This window comes from Bos mutus, chromosome 8, assembly GCF_027580195.1.
Source record: "Bos mutus isolate GX-2022 chromosome 8, NWIPB_WYAK_1.1, whole genome shotgun sequence".
Lineage (NCBI taxonomy): Eukaryota > Metazoa > Chordata > Mammalia > Artiodactyla > Bovidae > Bos > Bos mutus.
The window spans coordinates 29,686,834-29,700,587 of NC_091624.1; the positions used below are offsets into that span (position 1 = coordinate 29,686,834).

At 42.1% G+C, this 13,754-nt stretch overlaps 1 protein-coding gene across 7 annotated transcripts in view; it reads left to right on the top strand.

The window, feature by feature from the left end:
- Positions 1-2,147: 2,147 nt before the first annotated feature.
- Positions 2,148-13,754, top strand: part of SLC35D2 (solute carrier family 35 member D2) — a 64,938-nt gene continuing 53,331 nt past the window's right edge. For 2 of the 7 annotated variants that reach the window (XM_070375316.1, XM_070375314.1), the window contains exons 1-3: positions 2,148-2,477; positions 11,462-11,495; positions 13,387-13,473. In XM_070375316.1, the coding sequence (XP_070231417.1) occupies positions 2,320-2,477; positions 11,462-11,495; positions 13,387-13,473 (279 nt within the window). In that variant the 5' untranslated portion in view covers positions 2,148-2,319. The remainder of the gene's footprint in view (positions 2,478-11,461; positions 11,496-13,386; positions 13,474-13,754) is intronic. The other 5 variants (XM_070375317.1, XM_070375315.1, XM_070375313.1 and 2 more) reach the window with 4 other exon arrangements.

Here is a 13,754-nt window from a genome sequence, read left to right on the forward strand (position 1 = left end):
TAGAGCAGGTAGACTGGTCAGAGTAGGCAGTTCTGGGAGGCCCTCCTTGAATTAACATGGATAACAAACCAATGTTTAACTATACCATTGTAGAAAAGAAATACATAAGGGGAGAACCTGCCTTAACCCAGAGGCAAGAAAAGCCTGGAGACTTTGCACCCACTATACCCGTGGCCCCTCTACTCCTAGGTACTTCCCGAAGATAAATGAAAATATACTTTCACACAAAAACTTATACACGAATGTTTGTGGAAGCCTTATTTTGGGTAATAGCCCTAAACTGGAAACAACCAAACATGGCCACCACCTACCTAGGGAATGGATAAACAAATTGTGGTACTTAACAATGAAGACTCAAACATGGGTGAGTCACAAAAACAATAAACTGGGCGACAAGGGCCTTGAAACAGTACAGGTGCATTTGTATGAGCTTTCTGAAAAGGCAAATCTAACCTACGGTAATAGAAATCTGAATGCAATGCCAGGGGGATCGACTTCAGTGGGACACAAAGGGCACTTTTTGGGGTGATGGGAATGATCTGTGCCTTGACTTGGGTGATCATACGGCTGTATGCATTTGTCAAAACAGCGGCTGAGTGCTGGGAGCAGGAGCTCCACCCATGACAAAGGTCATGAGGAAGGAGGCTCGGCATACGCAAAGGCGGGATCGAGCCTCAGGAGTCCCCCTGTAAATTCTCGAGCATCTACCCCCAAAACCAGAGTCTGCCTACTTTCTGCTTTGTGCTCTCACCTACACCTCTGACTTTACAGGGGGCTGTCCCCCACTACCTCTCTCTGAAAAAGAGTTAACTTATAGCTCCAGTTAATAAAGTTCCTGGGTGTGATAGTGTTTCAACCTACAAACTCCTTTGAAAGTCCTCTAGCCTACCTGAATAGGTTTTTCCGGCCACATGTGATTGCTCAGAGCTTCCCAACTGTGAGAGGCATGAGATGTTCTAAACTGTCTAAATACAGATTCCTTTGAGCAGTTAAAAGATTGATTAGAAATTGTATTGGTGAAGGGTTTTTCACTTGTTTGGCCAATGTTTGCTGCTGAGTCTCCATATCCCTTACCTGCTGTGTCCCTGGCAGTGTATTGATTAATATAATTGGTGTAAGTAGTAGCTTTAATGTTTGTAATCTTGGACCCTTGAGTTAATTCTTTTTCTTGTTATAGCCCACCACACCTTTGCCCTACAGGAATGCAACTTTATCTAATGCTTTTGGAGGGTGGCGCCTGACTAATCACCTTTAGAGAAAAATAAGTTTTCTGAAGAAAGGGTCTTAAAATGTTAACAGGCCTCCGGGCCAGAAGATGATGCACATCACCTAAACTTTTGCATATAATAAGTTTGCAGGAAGAAAGCCTGGCTTACTGCATGACTCTACCCCTTCCCCCATTATCCTCTATGCAAACTTAAGGTATAAAAACTACTTTGGAAAATAAAGTGCGGGCCGTGTTCACCGAAACTTGGTCTCCTCATGTCGTTCTTTCTCTCACCTTCTGGCTGAATTATTCAGCCTCTTTTCTCCACTGAATTTCCTCACTGAGCTATCCTTATTTAACCACTCTTTATATCCTTAATTAACGTTTAATTAGGCAATTGTTTCCTGATCTTCACCGATGCCGTCCCCGCTTCGAATTCCCTGGATTCACCGGGGCTGGACCCCGGCAGCTGTGGACTTGTAAAATCTGCATTTCACTGTATGTAAATTAAACGTTCAGTTCAGTTCAGTCACTCAGTCGTGTCCGACTCTTTGCAACTCCGTGAACCGCAGCATGCCAGGCCTCCCTGTCCATCACCAACTCTGGGAGTCTACCCAAACCCATGTCCATTGGGTCTGTGATGCCATCCAACCATCTCATCCTCTGTCCTCCCCTTCTTCTGCCCTCAATCTTTCCCAGCATCAGGGTCTTTTCAAATGAGTCAGCCCTTCGCATGAGGTAGCCAAAGTATTGGAGTTTCAGCTTCAACATCAGTCTTACCAATGAACACCCAGGACTGAAAATACTGTTTTTTTTAAAAAAGGACAAAACAAACCCTAAGTCTTAACGTTTTTCTCTAAGCTGGCAGTTTAGAGGAAGATAGGGTTTTTTAAAACTCTCCCAAACCCAGCCAAGAGTCAGAGGGTGGGGCCTTTGACGACGAACTTGAGCCGAACCCGCTCCTACGTGCGGCAGCTTTGGGGCGCGGGGCGTGTGGGGTCCCCTTCGAGGCCCTTCCTGTTTCGGCCGCGCCTCCTCCCGCGCTGGCTGGGGGCGGGGACTGAACTGGGGTGGCGCGGCCCGAGGGTGGCCCAGACGGGCGGCCGCGGGACATGACGGCCGGCGGCCAGGCCGAGGGCGCGGGTGCCGGCGCGGACCCCGCTTCCGCGCGGCTGCCTTCCAGGGTGGCCAAGCTACTGTCGGCCCTCTTCTACGGGACCTGCTCCTTCCTCCTCGTGCTGATCAACAAGGCGTTGCTGACCACCTACCGGTGAGGCGGGAGCCTTGGGGCTGGGAGCAGTCCGCGGGGGCTCCTGGCTGCTCCGCGGGACTCCGGGACCTTCCCGCTCCGGCGCCGCGCGGGGCGGGTGTTGGCCGGACTCCGGAGGTCCCGAAGCCGGGGAGAGCCGCGGGCCTGCCTGCCCTCGTGCACTTCGGTCGCACTCGGGTCAGCGGGTGGGTGGGAACGGCGAGCGGGAAGTCTCGTTGCTAACTCCGGAGCCAACTTGGGCGGCTAGTGCACTGCTCACGGGCCACGTATTCAGAGTCCGGACCTTTGCACTCTTCTGGAAACCAAACCACAAGCTAGCAAGTCAGCGCGGGCGCACCTTACCGCGACTTACTGCTGCAGGACAGGAAGCGCACCTGTGCTTTAAAGAGCACCAGTGAACTGAAACTAGCGATCCGAATGTGTCTTTCAAATGTAAGCTATTTCTACAAGTCTAGATATTCAACCATCAGAAGAGTCCTGAGTGGATGAGTTTATTGGCATAGTTTGATCATTCATTCTCAAATTACCAGCATGTTCATGGGGAAATGGAGAAAACAAAATTTCATATTCTCTACTTTTTTTTTTTTTATGAATATGTAGTAAACCAGCAAATTTGTGTTTCCTTGAACCTGTTTGTAAAGATAGAAAATCCTGTTTAATTTTGCTTTGGTTATATAGGCATCGAAAGCGCTGTGAATTTAGACCCAGCTCCACCAGATAATTCAGTTCAGTTCAGTGGCTCAGTCGTGTCGGACTCTCTGCGACCCCATGAATCGCAGCACGCCAGGCCTCCCTGTCTATCACCAGCTCCCGGAGTTCACTCAGACTCACGTCCATCGAGTCAGTGATGCCATCCAGCCATGTCATCCTCTGTGGTCCCCTTCTCCTCCTGCCCCCAATCCCTCCCAGCATCAGAGTCTTTTCCAGTGAGTCAACTCTTCGCATGAGGTGGCCAAAGTACTTACATCTCTGTAAATTATCTCCCAGAGCTCGGCATGAGCAGTCATAAGTGAGGGCTCCTTGTAAACTATACTGTGCTACAAGAATGTAAAATCAGAATTTTATAAAGAGTCCAAAGGGCTTCCCTGGTAGCTCAGTAGTAAAGGATCATCCTGCTTGGGCAGGAGACAGAGGTTCCATCCCTGGGTGGGGAAGATCCCCTGGAGAAGGAAATGGCAACCCACTCCAGTATTCTAGCCTGGGAAATCGGATGGACAGAGGAGCCTGACAGGTTACAGTCCATGGGGTCATGAAAAGAGTGAATACTACTTAACAACAACAAAGAAACCTCAGAGTGTCTTCAGCCTCCTTCTTTTAAACTAGCAGAAGCTGAAACCTAGGTGAGCTTGGCTGGTTCCACCTCTAACAAATATTTACTGAGCACCTAGTAGGTGCCAATCCCTAGCACCAGGGAAGCAGCTCCACCCTGCGATGGAGCCCCCTACCTTATGAGTGGCAGAGAGGAAAGTGAACAAGTGGGCTCATGAATAAGCAAGGTGATTTCAGGTTTGCTGTGAGAGTTCCTGGGGTGGAGTGGTTGGTGGAGAGCATTCCACACAGAAGAAAATATGCGAAGTGGGCATGAGCTTGGCCTACTGGAGGAATAGAGAGAAGGTGATCTGGCTAGAACTGAATGAGCCAGTGGTAGGAGAGAGAGTGTTGAGGTCAGTAGGATCAGATCCTTCATTCATTCAATAATATTCAATAGACACCTATCATAAAAAGAGAATGCTGTTAATAGGCTTTTGGGGAGTGGCTGACAGATATATCAGTTGAAGTTTGATGGTAAATCTCTGCTTTCTGCTCTTGACTAAGCAGTCTGCTCGCTGACCAGAACTGTCAATGAGTCCAAAAACATGTGTCTCCTTGTTGGAAGCAGGGACCAGTAAACACTGGTTAAGTGCTTGGAAGATGAAGGACAGTGTTTGATTGGAAATAATTATATGAGGCATCTCCTGCTCTAACCTTTCCATCTTTAAAATTTTGAGTTCCATGATTGAAGGAGGAAATTGTTTTTGTCTCAGCAAGGCAAAGCCCCTTATAACCTTATATGTTTTACATTTCCGTAATGTGATACACAGTTGGAGAGCCCTGTTCAAAAAACAATGTTTAGTCTCTCATCTCAGGATGCTTTCGGAGCATGTTTTGAGGCGAAGAGAGTTGGGGTTATTGGGTTATAACAATAAGCCATAGAAATCTGATCCAGACATTAACTGTTTGAGGATAGAATGTTGTGTTGTCAGGTAGAAGGAAGAACTTTTGCAGTTACCTAGTTCACAGGATTATGGGAATGTAGCTCAGGGAATATTTTTTTCTCTTCCAATTTGAGTAGATTGTGTCCGGTTGGAGTACCAGACTGATGAGTGGTCTTAGTTATATGTTAGTCTTAGGTCATTGAGAGAGAGCCTTGGAAGGACTTGGAGTCAGACCATGTTGGAGTGAGAGGGAAAAGAATCTGGGGGACAAGACGGGCTTTGATGGTTCAGCGCATGTAGCCCAAAGTCCTGAAGGGTGGAGAGAAAGACCAGGACCCCACTAAATGAGCCACAGAAGCTCAGGAGGCACTACAAAGAACACCAGCGCTGAACCATCAAAGCCCATCTTGTCCCACAGGTTCTTCTCCCTCTCACTCCAACAGGGAGGAGAACAGTGGTTCTTTGGAGTCACCTTCATGAGGTTTGTGCAGGCAATGTCAGTTGTTTTTTTGTTACTATGTTAATACTGTTCTCTGACAAGGTTTTACGAATAATGCTTAATAAAAAGTGTAAACTTAGTTGTATTTAGTTCAACAAGTATTTGCTTGGTACTTGCTGTTTGTTTACACAATCCAGGGCTTTGAGATCATTTAACACAGTCGTTTCCAAACTTGCTTGGTAATGTGAATCCCTAGGAGAGATTTTTTTTTTTAAGCTATTGAATCAGAGGCTCCAGTGGTGGGAACTGGAAGTTTATATTAAAAATCAAGAACAACTCCAAATTTTCTCCTACTCTGATGAAAACTGGCTCTTTCCTAAAGACACTGCTCCTTTCGGCTCCTGGGAAGGAGCTGGATCCTGGTCGTGCCCCACCTGTTGCCAGGAGGTGGGGTTGGGTCCTCGTAGCTCCCCACTGCCTCTGCTCTGTGGCGAGTCCAGGCTTAGCACTCCCTTTGTGTCCTCTCTATAGTGCCTCTTAAGCTTCTGGGGCTCATTTAGTGGAGTCCTGGTCTTCCTCTCCACCCAGACTCGCTTAAGCCCTCGAGACTTCGTGCTACGTGTGCTGAACCGTCAAAGCCCGTCGTGTCCCACGTTCCGTGTCACTTCCAGGGCCGTGTGCTCAGGGTGGCCCTGCCAGCCACTGCAGTCCCTCTGCAGGATATCCACGCTTAGTGCTGCAGCCCAGGTATTTCTGCCACATCCACCCTTCAGGCGTCCCTTCTCTCCTGGTCTAGCTGGCGGGCCCCTCCCTGGAAGCCCCTAAGACTCCTTCCCAGCTCTTGCCTGGGCTGGTACTTATCTCACACAGCCTGCCTTTTGCAACTTTCCTTCAGCACTGAGCAACTCTGACTGTCCTGGGAGAAAAAATCACTTTAGGTATGGCTGGGTTGACTTTAATTTGATGATCACAAACTTCAAAACCAGCTCTTCTGCCACCTGCTAGTTTCTTCTGGAGCCTTGCTTTCCTTGTTTCAGAAATGTCTCCTTCCTACTTTCTCTTTTACCCTGAAACCTTCCACACCCCCATCCTCCACTCTCCTCTGATACTTCATTGAGGAAAATAGAAACTGTCAGATGAGGTCCCCTTTCTGCTGGGATGGAGGGAGTGCTTTATCTGTGGAGGGCCCAGCTCCCCATTTCTGGATGTCCCCTCCTCCCTGCTCCTTTCATTATCCTCCTCTATTCTTCATCAGCCACCTCTCTCTGTCAGCTTAAAACAAGTTTAGGTTTCTCAAGCAAAAATAACCATCCCTTGATCCACGTGAGTGCTCGTTTCTCTGATCCTTTCAGAGTCAGACTTTAAGAGGTTGTGTACACATAGTATCTTCACTTCCTTGCATTCACTCCAAAAATAATTCAGTTTAAAAATTGGGTGTTATTTAAATATACAAATGTACAAAGAAGATGATAATAATAATTGTTCATATTCCCACTATCTAGAATCAATATTTTGAATTTTTTAAAAGAAAAGGCATTCTGTGTGATCATTATAAAGAATTCAAACAAGAGAAAAATATTAGGGTAAAATTTTTAAAATTACTATAGTTGACATTAGGCAATAACTTCAGACATCTTTTAGATAGATGGATGGATTGGAGAAAGATAGTTTGAATTACTTTTTATATAAAATATATTTATAGATATAGCTACTTATTTGCTCATTTCTTTATAAATTACTTTCTTTAATTCAAAAAGGAGTGGGAAATGAGTGGGAGCTTTCATTTAATTATTCAGTTGTTTGAGGATCACCAAAGTCCCTCTGAGCTTTCCTGGTGGTTCAAATGGTAGAGGATCTGCCTGCAGTGCAGGAGACTTAGGATCAATCCCTGGGTCAGGAAGAGCCCCTGGAGAATGGAATAGATACCCACTCCAGTATTCTTCCCTGGAGAATCCCATGGAGAGAGGCATGGGGTTGCAAAGAATTCGACATGACTGAGCAATTAACACTTAAGTCCCTCTACCACTTTTTATTATGAAAAGTTTCAAGCACACAGGAAAGTAGAAAGCAAAGTACACTGAACATTTGTACATACACCACCAAAATTAAGTAATTAACATTTTGCTATATTTGAGTGCTGAAGAATTGATGCTATTGAATTGGAGTACTGGAGGAAACTCTTGAGAGTCCTTTGGTCTGCAAGGACATCAAAACAGTCAATCCTAAAGAAAATCAATCCTGAATATTCCCTGGACGGACTCTTGCTGAAGCTGAAGCTCCAATACTTTGGCTACATGATGCGAAGAGATGACTCATTGGAAAAGACCCTGATGCTGGGAAGGATAGAAGGCAAAAGGAGAAGAGGGCAGCAGAGGATGAGATGGTTAGATAGCATCACCGACTCAATGGACATGAATTTGAACAAACTGTGAGAGATTTTGGAGGAAGAGAAGCCTGGTGTGCTGCAGTCCATGGGGTTGCATGAACCATTGAATACATCATTCATACATCATGAACTGCACTCTCAGATATTTCAACATGCATGTGTGTGCTTGTTCAGTCGTGTCTGACTCTTTGCTACCCCATGGACTGTAACCTGCCAGGCTCCTCTGTCCATGGGATCTCACAGGCAAGAATACTGGAGTGGGTTGCCATTTCCTTCTCCAGAGGATCTTCCTGACCCAGGGATGGAAACCACATCTCCTGTGTCTCCTGCATTGGCAGATGGATTCTTTACCACTGTGCTACCTGGGATGCCCTATTTCAACATACCTCTCCTGAAATATGGATATTCTCTGACATTAGTATCATTTTTGCTCTTAGCAAACTAAATGGTAATCTCCTAAAATAATCTAATACCAAATCTATAGTCATCCCAATTGTCTCCAAGTTGTTTTTATGATTGTTTTAAACATTTGAATCAAGAACAAATTGAACTTCATGCAATGTATACAGATACGTCTTTTTAGTATATTTTAATCTAGAAAAGTTCTCCATCCACCTCTTCCCCCTGATTATTGCTGTTGTTTAGTCGCTAAGCTGTGTTCAACTCTTTGTGACCCCAGGGACTGCAGCCCTTCAGGCCCCTCTGTCCGTGGATTTCCCAGGCAAGAATACTGGAGTGGGTTGCCATTTCCTTCTCCACTTCCCCTTGATATTGACTTTGAAATGCCTGACCCAAGTGTGTTATAAAGTGTCCCCTATTATGGATTATTTGATTTATTTTTTGAAGTCTCATTTAACCTACTTTCTTTTTTTTTTTTAACTGAAAGTTAGATCTAAAGGCTTGATTACATCCACATTAAACATTTTTTGGCTTTATACTAATAACGGACCCTGTACATTTCAGCTTGCATCATATGAGGGGTTGTAACACCATTAGTCATTCTGGCTGCATTTGTAGGCTTAAGGTGAGGGCTGCAAGTTGCATGTATGTATGAAATTTAGTTTTAACTGAATTGAATGGAGAGAAGAGAAATTAGAGTTCAATGAAAAGAATTGTTGACTTTCAAATATGTTTCTTCAGTTTCTGACTGTATGTATGTCCTCTCTGCTATGAAGCATGACACCTGTGTACTTCTTCCTATCTCCCCTCCCCTCCATGTCTTCTTTTATAGGGTAGCATCCTGTTGTGTAAGTATAATCCCACAGGTGTTTGAATCTGGTCTATGTTAAATGAATGCAGTAGTCAGCAGTCTTTTATCGCGGTGTCTCCATTCCAGAGTCCAGTGTTTTGGTTTGACTCCTAACTGGTGGATTCCATTGCAGGGTTTTTATGGAGAGTTCATGGCTGCTGTATTAATCGTGTTGAATATTCTTAACAACTTTTTCTGCAACAAATGTGCTTTTAGATCTGGAGAGTTTGCTTATTTTCCTCATGTCAAGGAAACAAATTTGCCTTTTTTATCTTCGAATTATTTTCTCTATTGAGAGAAAACAGCACAGAAATTAGCCCTTTCTGGTGGTATCTGTCTTCGAAATCTGTTTACCTTTGAGAATGTATCTTTTTCCTGTTCATTCACTGTGATTGCCTCATCTTGGTAATTCATGTTTCAGCAGCAGTCGTTGACTTCCGTTGTTTCTAAATTACTCATACAGCAGTTATGTTTTCTTCCTCAGTTGGTTTCCTTAAGATCTGTGCTTCCCTTTTCATCTCACTTGTTTGCTTTGTTATCTCAATTTTGAGCTGTTGATTTTGTTGATATCTTCTTATTAAGGTGTTCTGTAGCTGGAAACAGTTAAAAAGGTGCCTTCGCTTCTTGTGTTACATTCTCTGCTAGGCTGAGCTCTTCGTCTTCCTTCCATAAGCCTTTTGTTGTTGTTTTACTATTTGTTTATGTTGTAATCTTATTGTTTTGCTTGCTGTTGCAGGTTGTATTCCTAGGCAAGGAGACTCTCAGATGCGAGGAAAGTATACTGGGCAGTGCTCTTGGGACCCACTCCTGTGGGAGAGTGAGGGAAGCAGGATTAAGAAGACAGAGAAGCTGGGCTATGCTTCATCACAACAGAGCCTTATCCCAGGGTCTCTGGAGCTGGAAGGGCTCAACAGAGTTGTCTTGAATTGGGTCGAGGGCCCTTGGCCTTTATACCTCTGCACAGACATGCAGGCTTGGAACACAGGCTGGTCTCAGGGAGTTGGGGGCTGTTGGCAAGGCACTTTCTCCTTCTGAGGATGCTCTTGGGAAACTGGGGAATGAGGGCTTCAGTCCAGAAGCAGATGTCTGGGTGACACATCCGGCATCCATTAGAGTTCATTTTATTCTCATGGTGGCGCTGTTCATTCTGTTTTCCCTGACAAGGTAAGTTAGTCCCTTATTCTCTTCTCACCCTATCTGAAACAGGCATGTTTCCCTGTGACATGCAGTTTAGGAGATGAGGTGGTGTTGGTGGTGGTGGTTTTTTGAGTGATATTCCCTCTTTTTAATAGCTGGACAGAATGACTGGGAGCCAGTGAAGGGCTGGACAGTGAGTGAGCCTGGCGAGGTGATGTGCTGCCTTGTTAAGTACGGTATTAGGTAGGGAGCAAGCTTCTGTATCCAGTTGCCTGGTGCCATTTGTTAAAAGACCGACTGTCTTTTCCCTACTCCTCTGTGTGGTCATCGTTGTCATGAGTCAGGTTTCCATGTAGGCGTGTATCTGTCCTCATCTCTGTTTTCTTGCATTGTCTGGTTAGAATATAATTGTGCAAATACCACACTCTCTCATTTGGTGTGACTTTAAAATCAATCCTGGGAAATTCCCTGGTGGTCCAGTGGCTAGGGCTCTGCCATTCCACTTCAGGGAATGGGTTCAATCCCTGGTCTGGGAACTAGGATTCCAGCATGCTGCAGCCAAAAAAAAAAAGAAAGAAAGAGAATACTGGCATCCAGCAGAATCAGTCCTCCGATGTTTTTTCTTCATGATTATCTTAGACCATGTTTGCTTTTGCCTTGAAATTCAGTTTCAGGGTCAATACAAAATACCTGTTCTTATTTGTAAAGAGAGATTTGAGTTTATAGATCAGTTTGTGGATAATTGTTCACTACAATATTGATTCTAATCCATGAACTTTATTTAGAACTTCTTTCATTTTTTAAGTATAGATTTATAGTTTTCTATGTAGAGGTAGTTCTTGGAAACATTTTATTAGATTTGTACCTGGGTATAGTATTTTGAAGAAAGGAAACCAGTATAATGAATCTCCATGTAGCCGTCATCCAGTTTCGACAAGTTTGTTACATTTATATCACTCTTCTTCTCAATTCCAACATCTCCCCCCAGATTATTATGAATTTCTAAAGGATAAGGTGGACTATTTTGTTTTAAAAACACCACAATATCATTTCATGCTTAAAAAAGTAAAAATAATTTTTTATTACTATAAAATACCCAGTTAGTATTATTTGATGTTTTTGCATGCTATTGAAAGTGAAAACCTTTAAAAGGATTATGTTCTTTGTGTCTTTATGATATATAGACTTAAAAGTGATTTTTTTTCACGTGTTCATCTATCCAGTAACTTTGCTAAAGTTATTTATTAATTCTAGTCATTTATCCCCAGATTAATTGGGCTTTCTACATATACAACTGTGTTGTTTGTTAATATGACAGTCTGCCTCAAGGGGCAATAGAAGTTTGCCAAGTTTAGCAATGATCAGTTTAAAAAATGGAAAAGAAATGAACAATGAACAAATTAGATATTTTCACTAAGACAGAAAAAATAGCCTAAGACCTTTTAATAACTGTTTAATAAGTTCAATAAGCTTTTAATAACATAACCTTTTAATAACTCCTGTCATTCTGTGTTGTATATTGTTTTCAAATTTTTTCATCAGTTGCTAAAATTATTTGTCATTCTCTATTTTTTGTAGTTTCCCCTCACCAATTGTTCTTGGAGTTGGACAGGTAAGTGAAAAAAGATAAATTAACCTCTTAATTATTTGTTAGTACATATGATGAAATTGTAAGTGCTTTTGTTGAAGACTGTGGTTTACGAATTTGTTCAGTTGGCAGAGGACTGTGGTACTTTGGGTGAAACGACTTAAAGTATTGATACGTTTTATTTCATTTTACAATTTAGGAATAGTTGTATTTGTAGGAAAAATGACTAATTCTCATTTCTTTAATAGAATTTAATTACTCTAAAGTAAGGGGGCAGCAGACTGGAAGCCTCTAAGTCCTGCTGGGTTACAGATGAGTGTGCACAGTTGAAGTCACTGTGCTTGTTTAAGAAAAGGATTGGGGGGATGAGGTGAGGCTCACTAGGAATCAGGGAAATTTTATTTTCACAGCAAACCTCCCAATTTGTAAATGGTGGCAACAGATTCATATTTTTTCATTAAACTCTCTATGGGCCAAACTAAACAGGTTTGCAGTTTCCTTCCTAAACTTCGTGATGTTTGTTCTCAAGTGTAAGGTTAAGCTTGGATAAACTTTCAAACTTACCCACATTTGGCTGTTTCTGAAATTTTCCATTAATATTGTTTTGTGACTTGCTTACATTTTGTTTTGGGGGTCATATGCTAGTAATTTCTAGTAGACCATGTTAACAGGTACTGAAGGGGTTTTTTTGTTGTTGTTGTTGATCTTTAGTTTACAGGGAGAAAAAATATAAAGATTATGTCTGTTAACTAAATTTCAAATTGTGAATCTGGAATTTATACAAATAAACATTATTCTAGTTAAACATTTTGCTAACAAGATACTCTTTGCACATCATTTTAGGGTGAAAAAATAACAAGGAAACAGTGTTTCCTTAAGGTAATAAAAATATATCTTTATGGTTCAGTGTGAAAATATGTTTAAAGAAGTACTTTAAAAGATCAATAGTATGTGGTAATATGCCCTATGTAACGCCCAAGGCAAATTAATTCACTGTCTTGTACTCAATTAAGGAAAAAACCTTTCTGATTTGCAGTTTGTAAGGGAAGAAGCCAGTAGACCAAACTTTAAAAATTTGAGTTGCAGAATAGTTTACATCGTGTTGGTATATTTCTGTTAAGAATTATAAGGTAAGTCATAAATACAAACTACAATTATTATTCAGAATGGCCCAAGTTGTATAAATCTATCATAAGTATCTGTACACTCAGGCTTGAGGTTTAGGACAATAATCATGTTGAAGGAGTCCTTATGTTTTTGCATCCTAATATGGAGAAAAGTGAATAAATTCTAAAATTTTCATAGAAAGATGATATTAAAACTATTTATTTCGTAATAATAATCTGGAGTATTCCTGATATACCTGGTGGAACCCAGCTGAAGAGCATTTGAATGAGGTATTTTTGGTAACACTGGCTAGGTGGAGAGAAAATGTCTTCTGTGTTATAGAAATTGTGTACTTTACAAAATATGTTTATGTGTGGAATTTGCCTCCCTTCTGCCCCTCCTTTCACCCCAACACTTATTTTATGGGGGAAGGTGACCATATGCTTAGTACATGGGAGGTAGGTATGGTTCAGGATCAATAAGCAGCCTCACTGACTATGGTCATACTGGTCTGTTTGGGGCACACCATTGTTTTTTCCCTCTATTCTTGTTCCTTGAACCGCTTGAGATCACATGTATATGTGTGAGTCTATTTAATGTTATACTTTTTGCCTATAGTTCTAATGCAATCTATGCAGTGACAAAAAAAGTTAATATTTTAAGGAATAATAATTTTTTTGGAACCTAGAAAATAGATTTTTCCAATACATATGTTTTTGGTGAATCTCTTTTCTTCTTCTGATGTATTTGTACCTCAAATAGTCTTTCTAGATATTTTGCTGAAATTTTTCTCTTCCATTTTCTTTAGATGGCAGTTACCATAATGATACTATACGTGTCCAAGCTAAATAAAATAATTCACTTTCCTGATTTTGACAAGAAAATTCCTACAAAGGTATGTGATGGAAAGCACATATAGCTATGTTGGAAGGTGTGAAAATGATATAAAATTACAAATTGATCTTAGAGTACAGGTCCATTTCCATATACCTTGTGCTTCCTGCTGGTTAGAAACTTTTTAATAAAGATTTCGTATCATTCAGTGGTCATTAATGTAACATGGTAGTAAAAGTGTGTGCTTAGCAGTGGATATTAAGTAAATACTATGTGTCTTCTGAAATAGCAAAACTCTCTAACAGAAATTGTCAAGCTTGTTTGGTAAAGGACCAGATAGCA